The sequence below is a fragment of the Odontesthes bonariensis genome, chromosome 14, assembly GCF_027942865.1.
Source record: "Odontesthes bonariensis isolate fOdoBon6 chromosome 14, fOdoBon6.hap1, whole genome shotgun sequence".
Taxonomy (NCBI): Eukaryota; Metazoa; Chordata; class Actinopteri; order Atheriniformes; family Atherinopsidae; genus Odontesthes; species Odontesthes bonariensis.
This window is the reverse complement of record NC_134519.1, coordinates 3,463,023-3,483,838: the sequence shown is the minus strand read 5'-3', so window position 1 is coordinate 3,483,838 and position 20,816 is coordinate 3,463,023. Positions and strand designations below refer to the sequence as shown.

At 41.6% G+C, this 20,816-nt stretch overlaps 4 protein-coding genes and 1 pseudogene across 4 annotated transcripts in view; all 5 read left to right on the top strand.

Annotated features, from left to right (window-relative positions):
* The window catches only part of LOC142398754 (uncharacterized), a 34,563-nt gene extending 25,696 nt beyond the window's left edge, over window positions 1-8,867 (top strand). The window contains exon 4 of the mRNA XM_075482896.1: window positions 8,147-8,867. Within this exon, the coding sequence (XP_075339011.1) occupies window positions 8,147-8,859 (713 nt within the window). The 3' untranslated portion in view covers window positions 8,860-8,867. The remainder of the gene's footprint in view (window positions 1-8,146) is intronic.
* A 3,151-nt stretch (window positions 8,868-12,018) lies between these two features.
* On the top strand, window positions 12,019-13,241 carry LOC142398535 (uncharacterized; annotated as a pseudogene).
* A 1,698-nt stretch (window positions 13,242-14,939) lies between these two features.
* Window positions 14,940-17,243, top strand: LOC142398546 (uncharacterized). The gene has a single exon (XM_075482587.1). The coding sequence runs from the start codon at window positions 15,062-15,064 to the stop codon at window positions 16,127-16,129; it is 1,068 nt and encodes a 355-aa protein (XP_075338702.1). The 5' UTR covers window positions 14,940-15,061; the 3' UTR covers window positions 16,130-17,243.
* Window positions 17,244-17,982: 739 nt separating this feature from the next.
* LOC142398547 (uncharacterized) lies at window positions 17,983-19,464 on the top strand. Its single transcript, XM_075482588.1, has one exon. The coding sequence runs from the start codon at window positions 18,105-18,107 to the stop codon at window positions 19,170-19,172; it is 1,068 nt and encodes a 355-aa protein (XP_075338703.1). The 5' UTR covers window positions 17,983-18,104; the 3' UTR covers window positions 19,173-19,464.
* LOC142398753 (uncharacterized) lies at window positions 19,220-19,844 on the top strand. The gene is given in 3 exon segments (XM_075482895.1): window positions 19,220-19,451; window positions 19,454-19,702; window positions 19,705-19,844. Coding segments are annotated over 3 exon segments (621 nt in total).
* The last annotated feature ends 972 nt before the right edge of the window (window positions 19,845-20,816 follow it).

Genomic DNA, 20,816 nt, shown 5'->3' with positions numbered 1-20,816 from the left:
CTACAACTACAGCTAGCATACAGTACCTAGCTAAGTGCCGTAAACACAAACGACTCTTCTCGCGCATCACGACACTTCAGAAGCGGGTCGCTCCTGCCGAAGTTACATATAGGATTTTCAGCATACAGACCCCTGTTGGGAGCGAGACAGGCTTCATTCGCTTACCATTGACTTGTTTAACCTTTGGTAAACTCCTGAAGGCTATAATTTTAGGTGAAAATGCTACCTAGTGCCCCTTTAAAAACCACTTTCTCAACAATCTTTTGGACATTTCAGATACAGCACTGGTGCACACGTCAACCAAAGGTCATAATTCGCGCGCTTGCTGCAGGGTGTCAACTCGTTACGTTGGCTAGCGAAGCAGAAGCAGACGTCCAGAGAGGAATCAAGGGAGTAAAAAATAAAATAGCTACATGTAGTTTTAAAATTATTTTTGCACATGTTTACATTCATAAAATGGCCAAAAATGAACATTATAAGCGGATTTCTTGATTACTGTTATAGGAGCTCACCTTGAGCTATTGTGTGACCCAGGAATGACCTGGCTGACGCGTTAATAACGAAGTCCACAGCGGCATCTTCTATGCGAAAGTGTGGTTTTGTTTTATTTCATTAAAACGCTAGCCATTATAATCAGGCTGCTATACCACAGACAGGTAACGGTCAAAAGCCATTTGCCCTTCCGGGTCAACACCTAACATCAACAGCAATGCTCCTACCTTTATACCTGAACCTTCAGTGACACCCAGTGTACAGGTTCAAACATTACACCTTGGCAGTAGCAAATTGGCTGCTACACGCCGGCCCCTAATTGTTATGGTAAGCAAACATAACAATTCACAAAACAAAGCAAAACGAAACAAAAAACAAATATTACTGCACTTCATGTACCAAACACAGTTTTGTAATAGGCCTCTCAATTATGTTAGATTTGGTTTGCAATTTCACAGAGCGCACATGACCCCATTTGTCTGGAAAAACCCCCAGAACTCTGCCCAAAGGCCATGAACCTCGAGGCGCTGCTGCATCCATCACCACCACAATATCTCCGATGGTCAGATTCCTTTTCTTCTGATTCCACTTTTGTCTCTCTTGAAGCAGGGGTAAGTACTCTCGTACCCATCGTTTCCAGAAGATGTCGGCAACGTACTGAACCTGCCTCCATCGTCTTTTCACGTACTGATCGTGAGGTCCAAACACTCCAGGTGGTAGCGCTGGTTTCCCCTTTAACAACAGAAGATGATTAGGAGTGAGTGGCTCCAGGTCACAGGGATCATCTGAGAGCTGAGTGACTGGACGGTCATTTAAAATGGCCTCCACTTCACAAAGCACTGTATGTAATCCATCCTCGTCCAGAGTCTGCTGGCGCAGAACAGAACTCAGAACCTTTCGAATCAGTCTGATCATTCGTTCCCATACACCTCCATGGTGCGAGGCTGATGGTGGATTGAAGCTCCAATTAATTCCAACTTGAGAAAGGTTCCTTTGAACTTGGGCATGGTTTAAGGCAGCAACGGCCAGCTTCAATTCTCTTTCTGCTCCACAAAAGTTGGTGCCATTGTCAGATATCAGAGTTACAACTTGTCCTCTCCTACTAATAAAGCGGCGTAAGGCATTGATACAAGCATCAGTTTCCAGTGACACTGCCACCTCTAAATGCACAGCTCTGCTAGTTAGACAAGTAAATATCACTCCGTAACGTTTGCAGGTTGATCTTCCTCTTTTTATTTCGATGGGACCAAAGTAATCCACTCCTGAATTAGTGAATGGTGGCAGGTCAGGAATGATTCTTACTCTAGGAAGATCTGCCATCTTCTGATCAATAGCTCTGCCATTATAGCGACGACAGAAGCTACATTCAGAAATGATCTTTCGTACAGCCGAGTTGGCATTTGTGATCCAAAACCTCCTTCTAACAGCAGACAGTGTATGACTGCGTCCACTATGACCCAAAGCCCTATGCACATGCTTGAGGATAAGCCCAGAAATATGCTGGTCTTTAGAAATAATGAATGGATGTTTAGCCTCTTCAGGCATAGCTCCTTTACTCAATCTTCCTCCAACTCTCAAGAGCCCATCTTCCAGGACTGGATCCAACTTATAGATAGAACTATGACGGCTCACTGTGGATCTGATAGAAGATAAAGCAGTAATCTCCTCTTGGAACCTCAACTGCTGGCAGTAGCGAATGATGGCTACTTCTGCTTGCAACAGCTCATCCACAGTCAGGGCACAAGGGGGTGTTATGACTGCTTGGGCCCTGACCTGTGGTGAACACTGATCAGCTCCCTTCTCATTGCTTGCCACAGGTTCAGTTAGCCGTCCTTTCCGCCTGATTCGTTGCAGTAGCACAGCCTTTAATCTCAGAATCCAGGCAACAGATGTCTTTAAACGTCTCCAATCAGAAAAATAGACAATGAACTGGTATGTTGGATTGTGCACATTTAGATTAATGGCATTCGTTGTCACTTCTCGTTTAACTTCTGGATCATTGGAGCCTACTGCCGTGTCCAACGCAATCTTAGGCCATTCCTCGTCAGTTTTCCGAAGAAATGCTGGGCCCTTTAGCCACCGGTCATTTTTTAAGAAATTTTCCATTTTCAACCCTCTCGATGCATCATCTGCTGGATTGTCTGTGGTTCGGACATGCCGCCACTGTGAGGGCCTTGTTGCTTCTGTAATGGTAGAAATTCGATTTGCAACAAATGTTTGGAATCGTCTGTCCTCATTATTGATGTATTTTAACACCGCAGTGCTGTCAGTCCAAAAGATTGAGTCATCCAGTTGGAATTTGAGCTCTGCCTTCAGCATCAGATCCACTCTGACAGCAAGAACGGCTGCAGTCAACTCCAATCGAGGGATAGTAACTGCTTTCAATGGAGTCACTCTGGCCTTACCCAACAAAAGGGACACTTGAATGTCATTAGACTGGTTTAGGATGCGAATGTATGTTGCCGTTCCGTAACCATCTTCACTAGCATCTGCAAAGTGGTGTAATTGGGCATGCATAATTGTACCAAAGTTCACAGGCTTAATGGACCTCGTCACATTGAAAGTGGCCAACAGATCCAATTCTTCCAGCCAACTTTTCCATTGACGCAAGAGGTCAGGTGGCAATTCTTCGTCCCAACTGCATTTCCTCCTACACAGTTCTTGTTGCATCATCTTGGCCACTAGGGTGACTGGTGCCAAAAGGCCCAAAGGATCGTACACAGAACTGGTAACTGATAGCATGCCACGTCTAGTGAGAGGCTGCTGCTTCATTTCAATCCTAAACTTGAAGGAATCTGTCTCAACACACCATTGCAGACCTAAAGCCCTCTCCACTGGAAGCTGATCACGATCCAAGTCCAGTTCCTTAAGGTCCTGAGCCCTTTTTTCTTTGACAATGTTCTGTAGAACAACACGGCTGTTGCTGATCCATTTTTCCATCCAGAAACCACCCTTCAGGCATAATGTGGTCAGTTCTTCAATCATGCGGATAGCCTCCTGTGGTGTGGCTGAACTCTTTAAATAATCATCGACATAAAAATTCTGCGTAATGGATTGCAGCACTTCAGATGAATATTCTGACTTGTTATCATCAGCCGTCTTCCTCAGGGCATAAGCAGCACAACTAGGCGAAGAGGTGGCACCAAATAGGTGTACGGTCATCCTATATCCCACCAGGTCTTTAGCCGTGTCTCCTTCGGGCCACCAGAGAAAGCGAAGGAAATCACGATCTTCTTCATGAACCTTCACCTGGTGGAACATGGCTTGAATATCACCCATGAATGCCACAGTCTCCTCTCTGAAACGAGTGAGAACTCCGAGCAGTGAGCTAGTAAGGTTGGGGCCTTGTAGAAGTTCTGTGTTTAGACAAGCTCCTTGAAAGGATGCTCCACAATCGAACACCACACGGAGTGAGCCCTTTCTTGGATGGCGGACCGCATGATGTGGGATATACCACAGCTTGCCCTTTGTTCCAGACAGCTGCTGAGGAGTCAACTGCTCGGCGTAACCTTTACTGATAATCTTATTCATGTATTCTGTGTACTCTTGATGAAGGTCTGAATTGTTCAAGAACTTTCTCTTTAAACCTTGCATCCTTTGCCTTGCAATTGCAAAGTTGTTAGGCAAAAGGAGGTCCTCCTTCTTAAAGGGCAATTTCAAGGAGTATCTCCCCTCCTGCCATGTGGCTGACTGTTCTGCTATTTCCAGGAACCTGTGGTCTTCTCTTGACAGTTCCCTTTCCTCACTGGCTTTGTCATTGAATTCGTGGTTATACTGCTCCGTCAACATTCTTTCCAGCTTGCATAAGGAGATCCTGTTTACTGTGACAGAAGATCGCTTCGGCTCGAATTCTTCATCACCATTGGCTCTGGCCATTGGACCATTGATGACCCATCCCAAAACAGTCTTGATGGCATAAGGTCCATTTCCGCAACTATTAATGACCTCCCAGGGTTCCATTATCTTAGGAGCATTAGTGCCAATTAACAGGTCGACATTTGCATCTATACTTGGAATGTGTACTTCAGACAGATATGGCCATTTAGTCAAGTCTCCAGGTGTTACCATGTCTTCTACTGTCACTGGCATCTCTTTCTGTGTAAACACCTCTGGAAGCATATGGAAGTCGTTATTGTCCAGGCCAGTTATCTCCAAGTCAGTTAATGAATGTGCAGATACGGTTTTCTCTTGGCCCATAGTTCGTAACAAGAGTTTAGTTTTCCTGCCTGTAACATTCAATTTCTGCATTAGATCTTCTGAGCAGAATGTAGCAGAGCTACCTGAATCCAGAAAGGCATAGGTGTAAATGACTCTATTCCCCTTTGCTGATTTCACCTTAACAGGCAGGATAGATAGAGCGCATCTTTCCTTGCCGGCCCCTGTTAGGCTACATGCTTTCAACGAGGTCAACTCTTCACTTGGTTGGCCCTTTGCCTGCTCTGTGGTTGTAGGATACCTTTGAATATGAAGCACTGTAGGGTGATGCTGACCACACACTGTACACTGCAGACGCTGGTGGCAATGGCGGCTCAGATGTCCAAAACTCAGGCATGCAAAGCAAACTCCCCTTTCCTTCAAAAGAGTCATTTTTTCTTTATGGCCCTTTCTCTGAAATTGCTTGCATTTCTCCAAAGCATGGCTGAGCCCACAGCAAATGCATTGTTGTTCTTTGATGGTAGCTAAATCTGCTGTTTCTTCAAGATCACCCTCAGGTGGATCCATAGAGGCGACTGTGGTGGCTACTACATTTCCCTTGGCTCGTTCTCGGGGTTGTAACTTGAATTTGATGTTGTCCTTTCCCCCTACGCCTGATGAAATTTGAATATCACCAAACAAGGGATCAGAAAGTATCTTCACTCGTCTGTCAATAAATGCAACCAAACTGCCGAAATGAGCTCTGTCACCAGTCGTTTCCATTATGTCATGTGCTTTAGTCCGCCATTGCTCTCTCATCTTAAAGGGTAACTTTGAAATTATGGTTCTCATATTCACTGGCATATTCAGTTCTTGTACATATGGCAACTCCTCCATGACATTGCAGCATCCACGGAGAAATAAGGAGTATTCTTGGAGTGAATCCACATCCTCAGATTTTATATTTTGCCATGCCAAGGCTCTTTCCATATAGGCAGTTGCTACTTTGTATGGATTTCCAAAGTGTTCCTTCAAGAGTTCTCTTGCTACCATGTAGCCTCGATCAGGAGCCATGTGCTGACAGCTGCGCACTAACTCTTGTGGTCGTCCTCTTGTAAACTGCTCTAAATAATACAAGCAGTCCGCCTTTTCAGCCTTTCGTTCTATTCCTTGTTCAAAGGCCTTTATAAATGCCCTATACTGTAATGGGTCTCCTCCAAATGCAGGAATTTCTCGAGGTGGCAAGGTCAACATACTCTGTTGCTGCACTAAAGTTGCTGTGATTTCGGTTTGCCGATGTATTACGTTGAGGAGATCAGTAGGTGTGTGTCTGCCTCCTTGTGGAGGGTAAGATGGTGGATGCACCTTATCCACGGTTGACAGACAAGTTGGTTGTAATGATCTCAGAACATTGGTAGTTTGCTGTGGTCCCTGTAAATTATGCCATTGTTTGGATGCTGCCTCGAAGCCCTGTTCCATTTCTGGTTTCCATCCCTTTTGTGACAATTGTGGTTTCTCCCATGGCAGTGGCGTTTGGCTGGCTGGCTGCATGGTAGTGGTCCATCCACTTTTCCTTAGGTCCATGGGTTTATTCCACTGCTTAGAGGCAACTTCACACCACTGTTCGGTTGCCTTTCTCCGTTCATCTGCCACAGGTGGATAATTGAGTAGCAAACTGGTCTGTTGCATTATCTTAGTTGATTCTGGATTGAATTCCCTTGCTGTTGGATCTAGCACAATGGACTGTTTTGGTCTCGCCTTTGCCAAGTATGAGTTCATACCATCCGATGGTGCCCGAGAACAGCTTCTCGCTTCTGGGGCATGTAGTATGTTTAACTTATCAGCTGATGCAGCCAATTCAGTTTCAAGGTCAAGTTCTTCTCTTCTTCTTCTCAACTGTTGCTCCCTTTCCTCCAGTGCATGCCTTTCCTTTAATGATGATGCACGAGTTAATAGCGCAGCTCTCTCTGCCTCCGCTTGTTTCCTGAGAGAGGAAGTGGTACTCAATTTGCTCATACCACTCCTGTGACTCCTATGACCTGAGCACTGGCTACCAACATTTGAGATGCTATCATCTGGATTGATTTCATCATCAGCACTCTGTTGTATAACATTAGGTGCAACAGTGGGCAAACTTAATTTCTCAAAAGTATCAGATGGTCGTACATGATGAGAAACAATGTCAGTTTGTTCAATACCTTCATCATTATTACATGAAACCCACAACCTTGCATCACGTATTGACTCATTATTAAACAACATTTTTGCTTTGAACCACGTTTCATGTTTTTCTTTGACGTCACATGGCAATAAATTCAACAATGACTCATGCACAGCGTTTACATCAGCACACACGTCTGTCAAATTTTTAAGAGCATTTTCAACTTGCATTTTGTTGTTATTGACCATTGAGATATGCATTGCCTTTCTTACTGAAGCAGCTTTATTTAATTTAGCCTTTCTATCAGCTTGTAATGTTTCCAATTTCGCCGCATATCCTCGAGGGGTAAGTTTGACAACACGCTTTTGAGTCTGTTTTTTAGAAACGCCACCACTAGCGACGCCACTAACAATGTCAGTACGTGCAGCTTCGGCAGTTTGTAAAGTTTCCGCCACATCAGTTCCATTCTTTACCGTATCAACAGATTGCATGATCAGTCAATCGAACAAATAGTTCATCAAATGTAATCAACCAAACGAATAGTCCATCAACCGTAATCCGAATACGAAACGCAAAGTTCATCCAAGTGAAAACGAGGCAAAAAAAAAAGGTCCCCCCAAATACCAATGCATTGGTTTTAGATTAGCTTAAGTGTGCACACAATAAATGGCCATTTTAGCAATGTAGCGCTACTTTTACCTCGTTGGGCGCCATGTCCAGGAATACTTCATGCCAGCTTCGGTAGAAGATTCAAATCCATAATCCAAGCGACTCCCGTTAACATCCACTCGTAGCCTCCAACGCGCTGGAAATCCAGTACCCACCAAGGCGAAAGATTCCAATCGGCAGCTAGGCTTTTGACTATGTTATAGGAGCTCACCTTGAGCTATTGTGTGACCCAGGAATGACCTGGCTGACGCGTTAATAACGAAGTCCACAGCGGCATCTTCTATGCGAAAGTGTGGTTTTGTTTTATTTCATTAAAACGCTAGCCATTATAATCAGGCTGCTATACCACAGACAGGTAACGGTCAAAAGCCATTTGCCCTTCCGGGTCAACACCTAACATCAACAGCAATGCTCCTACCTTTATACCTGAACCTTCAGTGACACCCAGTGTACAGGTTCAAACATTACACCTTGGCAGTAGCAAATTGGCTGCTACAATTACTATAAACAAATTATTTAAACAGCATTTGTATAGAAATGATTCTGTCCCAAGCCTTTTGATCTATATAAGCGGTTGATTACTATATCCGTGACCACTATAAGCGGTTTCCACTGTATTACAAAACCATCAGCAGTGTTTTCCCATGATCAAACTGGTAACCCATGTGTTGTGTTCCTTTGTCCGTACAGACCTTCCACAGGAACATGGATGTAAGGAGGAAGAAGACCGGCTACTTCTTGCTGACCAGCAACTCCGTAACCAGGAGAGGAACGCCAGTGTGGACCCGGAGGCCCCAGAACATCCACAGATTAAAGAGGAACAGGAAGAACTCTGCATCACCATGGGAGGAGAGCAGGAGACTGATACTTTTATGTTGACTCCCACTTGTCAACAAAGGGATTTCAGTGATACAGAACCAAACACTGATCAGCTTTATTCTCATAACTCTCCCTCTAGCCAAAATCAAGAAGGAAGCCACATAAGTCACAGTAACAGTGAGGACAACTCTCCTGTGTCAGAGAGTGAGTTGACTACTGAGTCAGGTGAAACGTCCGTAAAACCTAATTTTTGTGTAAGACCTTTAAGAGAAAGGTATATTATAGGACAACGTCAAAGAATCCACACACGTGAGAAGGCGTTTGCTTGCCAAACTTGTGGAAAAAGATTCACTGAAAGTGGTAATTTGTTGAGACACATTAGAATCCACACAGGTGAGAGACCTTTTGCATGTGGAACATGTGGGAAGAATTTCACTCAGAGAGCTCATTTGTTGGCCCACATGAGAGTCCACACTGGAGAGAGACCATATATTTGTGGAACGTGTGGAAAAGATTTCACTAGAAGGGATTATTTGAGGATTCATATGAGAGTCCACAGAGATGAAGAACATGTCTTCTCTTGAATTATTTCAAAAGAACAAACTTGATGCTGCCTTCAGAGTGAGCCTTTTGCATTTAGAACTGAAACCCTATTCTGTCCGATGCATTTGATAGATGAGTTGAGGGGATTCAGTTGGTCGCATTCTGTAAATAATGGTTACCTGCCCACAGTTACCTTTCCATGGTTACCTGCCCATGGTTACCTGTCCCTCACCCGGTGGTATCTCAGTTAGGCTCCAGCCATGTTGCGATCCTGATTTGGTTAAAGTTGGTTTGGAAAATGGATGATTGGGTGAATTTTCTTTTTCTGACCTGGTGTTGTAAATGAAAGTAAAGACATGTTCTCTAAACGTGCACCAAAGTATTTACTGAATTACTAAAACTTTCATTTAATCAGATTTAGAAGAGTTTGTTGGTTCTAGGAGTTCCTGGCTCTGAAATTAATTTCAGTTGTTTCGGGTGAGGTGAGGTGGGATGTTTGGACACTTGTGGATGACGGGAACTTGTGCTTCATTTTTGTACCTCATGTTTAATCCATATTGAATAAAATAACCAATCTTCTAACACTATGTGAGTATTGATTTAAATGCAGTTCAAACATGAATTATTATGTATCTTTATATGGTGTACTATACATGTTGTATTTAAATACATATTACATGTATTATTTTGTGTTTCTAAACTCTGTGGTCTGTTCAGTCAGTTTCTCTTAACTCTTCAACATACTGTGGGTTTAATACTAAATACGAGATGCATTTATTCATGTAAAGCTTGCTGGACTTTGGTGAAAAGGACAGGGACAGAGATATATTTTTAATTTCCTTATCTGAACGGGTTTGGTGGGAGCTCAGAATATAACCCCTATTATCTTTTCCTAAGATCTTCTTGACCTTTATGGAGACCGTGATGGGATTCAGGAAAGATGTTGGGAGAAAATTGTCAGGACTTCGGAGAAGACGACCACACTTACACTAAGCTGTGATGTGAGTCTGCAGCACCAAAGAGTGCTTTAGGTATTCATGCTATCACATTGTTGCAAAATTAAAGAGCAAGATAAAAGCTTAAAGCTTGTGAGAATTTGGTTCATTCAACATTTTCTCTTAGAATACCAATTCTTATAACGTTATTTGTTCCTGAAAAAAGGAGAAATTTTTATTTTTTTTTACATCTTTTATTTTGGGGTTTAAAAAGTGAACTCCCAGCTGGTTGTTTCTGTGTGGCGTTTGCATGTTCTCCCCGTGTATGCGTGTTATCTATCCAGGTACTCTGGCTTCCTCCCACTGTCCAAAAACATGCATGTTAGGTTAACTGGTGACTCTAAATTGTCCTTAGGAGTGAGTGTGGTTGTTTGTCTCGTACAATATGTAGAAAAACAATATTCTTGTGGAACATATGGAAAGAAATTAAAAAAGAGCAATAATTTGAAGGTCTACATGAGAACTCACACTGGTGAGAAGTCCTATTTTTGTAAAATATGTGGGAAAAGATTTACACTAAAAATAATCTGTTAGCCCACATGAGAACCCACACGGGTGAGAAGCCTTTTAAATGTCGAACATGTGGAAAAACATTCACACATAGCAGTACTTTGTCAATGCACACTGGAGAATGACCATATTTTCATTGCACATGTAGAAAAAGATTCAAGCAGAGCAATAATTTAAAGGTTGAAGGTGAGAAGTTGTGTTTTAATGAAACATCTGGAAAGTTATGATTTGCTGTCACACAAGTCTTTCAACTTTTTTTTACTTTTAACTATATTAAATTATTATTTTTTTTAAAGATCATGATTAAAGTGGTTTCTCCCTCTGTGTTGCACTGTTATGTTTCTGTGGTACCTCAAACAAACAAACCAAACACTCGAGCAAGCTTTTTGCATGTAAAGCTTTCACCTGCATCATTTAGTGTTTAACAAAAGTCAAGCAAAGTGTCGACTTGCTTAACTTTCAGTCAGGGACATGTGACTTTTAGATTATTTTATGAACATAGATTTTGCCCAGTTAAAAAAACTTGTTGGTTCTGTGAGTTCTTCACAGTGTGAAGTGTGCATGTCCTAGTTTCTAGGTTAATCTGAGGTGGGATGATTGTGGAGTAGACTTCTACTATGTTCGGTCTTAATGACTGGTGTTGAATCCCTGTGGGACGAAAGAAACAAACCTTGAAGGCAAAGTGAGCAGCGACTGTTAGTGTAGTTCAGGCATAATTTTACTTTGAAGCTTCACACGCAGCGTGAGTTAAAACGTGTGTGTTGAAATGACATCAGCCTGGTTCAAGAGGTCAGCTTTTTGGAGTGGGTCCAAAGTGGGATATTAGTACGAGTTAAGCCCTGGCAAAGTAGGAAAAAAGCTTCTAGATATCAGTCAATAATTTATTGTTGAATAGCTGGTCATTTTGAACTGTTATTCCTTAGTGGCTTGTAGATGTTCACATTTAATAAACAGTTCATTATCCACTCTTTTAAAGAAGCTGTTAGGAAACTGAACACACCCTGTTCCTTATAGAATATATGTTGATGCAGGTTGATGGGGTGCATGCCTACTATGGAAACTATGGAAACCTGACTGAAGCAGAAGATTTCTACAGAGATTAGAAACGTGAGATGTACTTTTGATCTAAATAAGATGAAAAAAAGCAGTAAGAAATTAAATCAGAGTGTCAATAGAAGGGAATACACAGTTCAACTTTCAGGACTTCACATCTATCTGCAGCACGATACAAACTGTACGTCCTCACTGGAAAGTAGGCAATGCCTCGGCCAGCTGTCTCTTCCCCCAAAAGGAAACATTTGGTTTTGTGCCGTTACGACAGAACTTATTGCAGAAAGATATAAACAGCAGTCTGGTTAGATGGAGGATGTGTCGGGTGGTGGTTCAGTCAGAACTTCTCACAGACCAGAGCAGAGACAGCTTTTAATGCGCTCTGAAGGGGGTCGTGTTCAGTTTCAGATAATGGACCACAGCACCGTTTCAATCCTGTTCAACAGTGAGTCCATTTTTACATCAGGTACACTTTTTTTGGATGGTGTTGCAGATTTGTGCAACTTAAAGGGACCCCTTAAAGTCTTTCTTTGCTGCATTTAAGCCAGATGGAAAGGACAAAAATGGGAATTTCTGTTCTTGTTGTTTGGGTAAGGCTCCGGTTTCTGTCCCACAGAAACAGCAGAGACAGTGAACCAAGATGAAATGAACAATATGCTTTCTCACCAGCTGGTAATGACACTCATTATTGTCTTTGCAGTTCATAACATCAGAAGGAAGCGTTCTCTTATCACCACATTAGCGGCCCATGTCTTCTCTTCCTTTGTCTTTCCACATCTCCCAGGGCAAAATATCTCTAAGGAGGAGGAAGATCTCGCTGACCAGACACCTCCGAACCAGGAGAAGGACTCCGGTCTGAACCAGGAGGTACCAGAGCTTCTACAAATCAAAGACGAACAGGAGGAACTCTCCACCAGTCAGGAAGGAGAGCACCTTGTACTGAAGCAGGAGACTGATACCTTTAAGTGGACTCTGACCTGTAAGGAAAATGATGTCAGTGAAACAGAACCAGCTACTGACCAGCTTTTCACTCAAAACTCTCCCCTGATCGAGAGGCAAAATCAGGAAGGAAACGGGCATACAGACTCAGAATCAATTTCAGATGTAGAGATGCAGCCAAAGAATAGACCTCATAGAAACACCAGTCACAGTGATCAAGCTGACAGCTCTCTGTCTAATGCTAAATCAGGGGAAAAGTCTGGAAAATGTGATGTCTCTGGAAAGGTCTTTAGGGATAAGTACGTTATTAAGGAACATCTCAAAATCCACACAGGCGTGAAGCCATACGCTTGTGAAACATGTGGGAAATGTTTTACCCGAAAAAGTAATTTGTTACCCCACATGAGAATCCACACCGGTGAGAAGCTGTTTTCTTGTGAAACATGTGGGAGAAGCTTCACTCAAAGTAGTCATTTGACTGCTCACAGGAGAACCCACACAGGGGAGAAGTCCTATTTTTGTCAAATGTGTGGGAAAAGCTTCACACGGAAAAATAATCTGTTGGCCCACACGAGAACCCATACGGGTGAGAAGCCTTTTACATGTAGAACATGTGGAAAAACAATCACATATAGCAGTACTTTGTCGGTTCACATGAAATTCCACACTGGAGAAAGACAATATTCTTGTGGAACATATGGAAAGAAATTCAAGCAGAGCAATAATTTGAAGGTCCACATGAGAACTCACACAGGTGAGAAGTCCTATTTTTGAAAAATATGTGGGAAAAGATTTACACAAAAAATAATCTGTTAGCCCACATGAGAACCCACACGGGTGAGAAGCCTTTTACATGTCAAACATGTGGAAAAACATTCACACATAGCAGTACTTTGTCAATGCACAAGAGGATCCACACTGGAGAATGACCAAATTTCTATTGAACACGTGAATAAAGATTCAAGTATAGCAATAATTTGAAGGTCCACATGAGAACTCACACAGGTGAGAAGTCCTATTTTTGTAAAATATGTGGGAAAAGATTTACACAAAAAATAATCTGTTAGCCCACATGAGAACCCACACGGGTGAGAAGCCTTTTACATGTCGAACATGTGGAAAAACATTCACACTTAGCAGTACTTTGTCAATAAACAAGAGGATCCACACTGGAGAATGACCATATTTTCTTTGAACACGTGGAAAAACATTCAAGCAGAGCAATAATTTAAAGGTTGAAGGTGAGAAGTTGTGTTCTAATGAAACATCTGGAAAGTTATGATTTGCTGTCACACAAGACTTTCAACTTTTTTTACTTTTAACTATATTAAATTATTATTTTTTTAAAAGATCATGATTAAAGTGGTTTCTCCCTCCGTGTTGCACTGTTATGTTTCTGTGGTACCTCAAACAAACAAACCAAACACTCGAGCAAGCTTTTTGCATGTTAAGCTTTCACCTGCATCATTTAGTGTTTAACAAAAGTCAAGCAAAGTGTCGACTTGCTTAACTTTCAGTCAGGGACATGTGACTTTTAGATTATTTTATGAACATAGATTTTGCCCAGTTAAAAAAACTTGTTGGTTCTGTGAGTTCTTCACAGTGTGAAGTGTGCATGTCCTAGTTTCTAGATTAATCTGAGGTGGGATGATTGTTGAGTAGACTTCTAATATGTTCGGTCTTAATGACTGGTGTTGAATCCCTGTGGGACGAAAGAAACAAACCTTGAAGGCAAAGTGAGCAGCGACTGTTAGTGTAGTTCAGGCATAATTTTACTTTGAAGCTTCACACGCAGCGTGAGTTAAAACGTGTGTGTTGAAATGACATCAGCCTGGTTCAAGAGGTCAGCTTTTTGGAGTGGGTCTAAAGTGGGATATTAGCACGAGTTAAGCTCTGGCAAAGTAGGAAAAAAGCTTCTAGATATCAGTCAATAATTTATTGTTGAATAGCTGGTCATTTTGAACTGTTATTCCTTAGTGGCTTGTAGATGTTCACATTTAATAAACAGTTCATTATCCACTCTTTTAAAGAAGCTGTTAGGAAACTGAACACACCCTGTTCCTTATAGAATATATGTTGATGCAGGTTGATGGGGTGCATGCCTACTATGGAAACTATGGAAACCTGACTGAAGCAGAAGATTTCTACAGAGATTAAAAACGTGAGATGTACTTTTGATCTAAATAAGATGAAAAAAAGCAGTAAGAAATTAAATCAGAGTGTCAATAGAAGGGAATACACAGTTCAACTTTCAGGACTTCACATCTATCTGCAGCACGATATAAACTGTACGTCCTCACTGGAAAGTAGGCAATGCCTCGGCCAGCTGTCTCTTCCCCCAAAAGGAAACATTTGGTTTTGTGCCGTTACGACAGAACTTATTGCAGAAAGATATAAACAGCAGTCTGGTTAGATGGAGGATGTGTCGGGTGGTGGTTCAGTCAGAACTTCTCACAGACCAGAGCAGAGACAGCTTTTAATGCGCTCTGAAGGGGGTCGTGTTCAGTTTCAGATAATGGACCACAGCACCGTTTCAATCCTGTTCAACAGTGAGTCCATTTTTTCATCAGGTACACTTTTTTTGGATGGTGTTGCAGATTTGTGCAACTTAAAGGGACCCCTTAAAGTCTTTCTTTGCTGCATTTAAGCCAGATGGAAAGGACAAAAATGGGAATTTCTGTTCTTGTTGTTTGGGTAAGGCTCCGGTTTCTGTCCCACAGAAACAGCAGAGACAGTGAACCAAGATGAAATGAACAATATGCTTTCTCACCAGCTGGTAATGACACTCATTATTGTCTTTGCAGTTCATAACATCAGAAGGAAGCGTTCTCTTATCACCACATTAGCGGCCCATGTCTTCTCTTCCTTTGTCTTTCCACATCTCCCAGGGCAAAATATCTCTAAGGAGAAGGAAGATCTTGCTGACCAGACACCTCCGAACCAGGAGAAGGACTCCGGTCTGAACCAGGAGGTACCAGAGCTTCTACAAATCAAAGACGAACAGGAGGAACTCTCCACCAGTCAGGAAGGAGAGCACCTTGTACTGAAGCAGGAGACTGATACCTTTATGTTGACTCTGACCTGTAAGGAAAATGATGTCAGTGAAGCAGAACCAGCTACTGACCAGCTTTTCACTCAAAACTCTCCCCTGATCGAGAGGCAAAATCAGGAAGGAAACGGGCATACAGACTCAGAATCAATTTCAGATGTAGAGATGCAGCCAAAGAATAGACCTCATAGAAACACCAGTCACAGTGATCAAGCTGACAGCTCTCTGTCTAATGCTAAATCAGGGGAAAAGTCTGGAAAATGTGATGTCTCTGGAAAGGTCTTTAGGGATAAGTACGTTATTAAGGAACATCTCAAAATCCACACAGGCGTGAAGCCATACGCTTGTGAAACATGTGGGAAATGTTTTACCCGAAAAAGTAATTTGTTACCCCACATGAGAATCCACACCGGTGAGAAGCTGTTTTCTTGTGAAACATGTGGGAGAAGCTTCACTCAAAGTAGTCATTTGACTGCTCACAGGAGAACCCACACAGGGGAGAAGTCCTATTTTTGTCAAATGTGTGGGAAAAGCTTCACACGGAAAAATAATCTGTTGGCCCACACGAGAACCCATACGGGTGAGAAGCCTTTTACATGTAGAACATGTGGAAAAACAATCACATATAGCAGTACTTTGTCGGTTCACATGAAATTCCACACTGGAGAAAGACAATATTCTTGTGGAACATATGGAAAGAAATTCAAGCAGAGCAATAATTTGAAGGTCCACATGAGAACTCACACAGGTGAGAAGTCCTATTTTTGAAAAATATGTGGGAAAAGATTTACACAAAAAATAATCTGTTAGCCCACATGAGAACCCACACGGGTGAGAAGCCTTTTACATGTCAAACATGTGGAAAAACATTCACACATAGCAGTACTTTGTCAATGCACAAGAGGATCCACACTGGAGAATGACCAAATTTCTATTGAACACGTGAATAAAGATTCAAGTATAGCAATAATTTGAAGGTCCACATGAGAACTCACACAGGTGAGAAGTCCTATTTTTGTAAAATATGTGGGAAAAGATTTACACAAAAAATAATCTGTTAGCCCACATGAGAACCCACACGGGTGAGAAGCCTTTTACATGTCGAACATGTGGAAAAACATTCACACTTAGCAGTACTTTGTCAATAAACAAGAGGATCCACACTGGAGAATGACCATATTTTCTTTGAACACGTGGAAAAACATTCAAGCAGAGCAATAATTTAAAGGTTGAAGGTGAGAAGTTGTGTTCTAATGAAACATCTGGAAAGTTATGATTTGCTGTCACACAAGACTTTCAACTTTTTTTACTTTTAACTATATTAAATTATTATTTTTTTAAAAGATCATGATTAAAGTGGTTTCTCCCTCCGTGTTGCACTGTTATGTTTCTGTGGTACCTCAAACAAACAAACCAAACACTCGAGCAAGCTTTTTGCATGTTAAGCTTTCACCTGCATCATTTAGTGTTTAACAAAAGTCAAGCAAAGTGTCGACTTGCTTAACTTTCAGTCAGGGACATGTGACTTTTAGATTATTTTATGAACATAGATTTTGCCCAGTTAAAAAAACTTGTTGGTTCTGTGAGTTCTTCACAGTGTGAAGTGTGCATGTCCTAGTTTCTAGATTAATCTGAGGTGGGATGATTGTTGAGTAGACTTCTAATATGTTCGGTCTTAATGACTGGTGTTGAATCCCTGTGGGACGAAAGAAACAAACCTTGAAGGCAAAGTGAGCAGCGACTGTTAGTGTAGTTCAGGCATAATTTTACTTTGAAGCTTCACACGCAGCGTGAGTTAAAACGTGTGTGTTGAAATGACATCAGCCTGGTTCAAGAGGTCAGCTTTTTGGAGTGGGTCTAAAGTGGGATATTAGCACGAGTTAAGCTCTGGCAAAGTAGGAAAAAAGCTTCTAGATATCAGTCAATAATTTATTGTTGAATAGCTGGTCATTTTGAACTGTTATTCCTTAGTGGCTTGTAGATGTTCACATTTAATAAACAGTTCATTATCCACTCTTTTAAAGAAGCTGTTAGGAAACTGAACACACCCTGTTCCTTATAGAATATATGTTGATGCAGGTTGATGGGGTGCATGCCTACTATGGAAACTATGGAAACCTGACTGAAGCAGAAGATTTCTACAGAGATTAGAAACGTGAGATGTACTTTTGATCTAAATAAGATGAAAAAAAGCAGTAAGAAATTAAATCAGAGTGTCAATAGAAGGGAATACACAGTTCAACTTTCAGGACTTCACATCTATCTGCAGCACGATATAAACTGTACGTCCTCACTGGAAAGTAGGCAATGCCTCGGCCAGCTGTCTCTTCCCCCAAAAGGAAACATTTGGTTTTGTGCCGTTACGACAGAACTTATTGCAGAAAGATATAAACAGCAGTCTGGTTAGATGGAGGATGTGTCGGGTGGTGGTTCAGTCAGAACTTCTCACAGACCAGAGCAGAGACAGCTTTTAATGCGCTCTGAAGGGGGTCGTGTTCAGTTTCAGATAATGGACCACAGCACCGTTTCAATCCTGTTCAACAGTGAGTCCATTTTTTCATCAGGTACACTTTTTTTGGATGGTGTTGCAGATTTGTGCAACTTAAAGGGACCCCTTAAAGTCTTTCTTTGCTGCATTTAAGCCAGATGGAAAGGACAAAAATGGGAATTTCTGTTCTTGTTGTTTGGGTAAGGCTCCGGTTTCTGTCCCACAGAAACAGCAGAGACAGTGAACCAAGATGAAATGAACAATATGCTTTCTCACCAGCTGGTAATGACACTCATTATTGTCTTTGCAGTTCATAACATCAGAAGGAAGCGTTCTCTTATCACCACATTAGCGGCCCATGTCTTCTCTTCCTTTGTCTTTCCACATCTCCCAGGGCAAAATATCTCTAAGGAGAAGGAAGATCTTGCTGACCAGACACCTCCGAACCAGGAGAAGGACTCCGGTCTGAACCAGGAGGTACCAGAGCTTCTACAAATCAAAGACGAACAGGAGGAACTCTCCACCAGTCAGGAAGGAGAGCACCTTGTACTGAAGCAGGAGACTGATACCTTTATGTTGACTCTGACCTGTAAGGAAAATGATGTCAGTGAAGCAGAACCAGCTACTGACCAGCTTTTCACTCAAAACTCTCCCCTGATCGAGAGGCAAAATCAGGAAGGAAACGGGCATACAGACTCAGAATCAATTTCAGATGTAGAGATGCAGCCAAAGAATAGACCTCATAGAAACACCAGTCACAGTGATCAAGCTGACAGCTCTCTGTCTAATGCTATATCAGGGGAAAAGTCTGGAAAATGTGATGTTTGTGGAAAGGTCTTTAGGGATAAGTACGTTATTAAGGAACATCTCAAAATCCACACAGGCGTGAAGCCATACGCTTGTAAAACATGTGGGAAATGTTTTACCCGAAAAAGTAATTTGTTACCTCACATGAGAATCCACACCGGTGAGAAGCTGTTTTCTTGTGAAACATGTGGGAGAAGCTTCACTCAAAGTAGTCATTTGACTGCTCACAGGAAAACCCACACAGGGGAGAAGTTCTATTTTTGTCAAATGTGTGGGAAAAGCTTCACACGGAAAAATAATCTGTTGGCCCACACGAGAACCCATACGGGTGAGAAACCTTTTACATGTAGAACATGTGGAAAAACAATCACATATAGCAGTACTTTGTCGGTTCACATGAAATTCCACACTGGAGAAAGACAATATTCTTGTGGAACATATGGAAAGAAATTCAAGCAGAGCAATAATTTGAAGGTCCACATGAGAACTCACACTGGTGAGAAGTCCTATTTTTGAAAAATATGTGGGAAAAGATTTACACAAAAAATAATCTGTTAGCCCACATGAGAACCCACACGGGTGAGAAGTCTTTTACATGTCAAACATGTGGAAAAACATTCACACATAGCAGTACTTTGTCAATGCACAAGAGGATCCACACTGGAGAATGAGCAAATTTCCATTGAACACGTGAATAAAGATTCAAGTATAGCAATAATTTGAAGGTCCACATGGGAACTCACACAGGTGAGAAGTCCTATTTTTGAAAAATATGTGGGAAAAGATTTACACAAAAAATAATCTGTTAGCCCACATGAGAACCCACACGGGTGAGAAACCTTTTACATGTCGAACATGTGGAAAAACATTCACACTTAGCAGTACTTTGTCAATGCACAAGAGGATCCACACTTGAGAATGACCATATTTTCATTGAACACGTGGAAAAAGATTCAAGTATAGCAATAATTTGAAGGTCCACATGAGAACTCACACAGGTGAGAAGTCCTATTTTTGTAAAATATGTGGGAAAAGATTTACACAAAAAATAATCTGTTAGCCCACATGAGAACCCACACGGGTAAGAAGCCTTTTATATGTCGAACATGTGGGAAAACATTCACACTTAGCAGTACTTTGTCAATGCACAAGAGGATCCACACTGGAGAATGACCATATTTTCATTGAACACGTGGAAAAACATTCAAGCAGAATAATAATTTAAAGGTTGAAGGTGAGAAGTTGTGTTCTAATGAAACATCTGGAAAGTTATGATTTGCTGTCACACAAGACTTTCAACTTTTTTTACTTTTAACTATATTAAATTATTATTTTTTTAAAAGATCATGATTAAAGTGGTTTCTCCCTCCGTGTTGCACTGTTATGTTTCTGTGGTACCTCAAACAAACAAACCAAACACTCGAGCAAGCTTTTTGCATGTTAAGCTTTCACCTGCATCATTTAGTGTTTAACAAAAGTCAAGCAAAGTGTCGACTTGCTTAACTTTCAGTCAGGGACATGCGACTTTTAGATTATTTTATGAACATAGATTTTGCCCAGTTAAAAAAACTTGTTGGTTCTGTGAGTTCTTCACAGTGTGAAGTGTGCATGTCCTAGTTTCTAGGTTAATCTGAGGTGGGATGATTGTTGAGTAGACTTCTAATATGTTCGGTCTTAATGACTGGTGTTGAATCCCTGTGGGACGAAAGAAACAAACCTTGAAGGCAAAGTGAGCAGCGACTGTTAGTGTAGTTCAGGCATAATTTTACTTTGAAGCTTCACACGCAGCGTGAGTTAAAACGTGTGTGTTGAAATGACATCAGCCTGGTTCAAGAGGTCAGCTTTTTGGAGTGGGTCCAAAGTGGGATATTAGTACGAGTTAAGCTCTGGCAAAGTAGGAAAAAAGCTTCTAGATATCAGTCAATAATTTATTGTTGAATAGCTGGTCATTTTGAACTGTTATTCCTTAGTGGCTTGTAGATGTTCACATTTAACAAACAGTTCATTATCCACTCTTTTAAAGAAGCTGTTAGGAAACTGAACACACCCTGTTCCTTATAGAATATATGTTGATGCAGGTTGATGGGGTGCATGCCTACTATGGAAACTATGGAAACCTGACTGAAGCAGAAGATTTCTACAGAGATTAGAAACGTGAGA

Bases quoted from the DNA above. Each gene is read 5' to 3' on its own strand.
- LOC142398547 (XM_075482588.1), top strand. From the start codon at position 18,105: ATGAACAATATGCTTTCTCACCAGCTGGTAATGACACTCATTATTGTC.
- LOC142398546 (XM_075482587.1), top strand. From the start codon at position 15,062: ATGAACAATATGCTTTCTCACCAGCTGGTAATGACACTCATTATTGTC.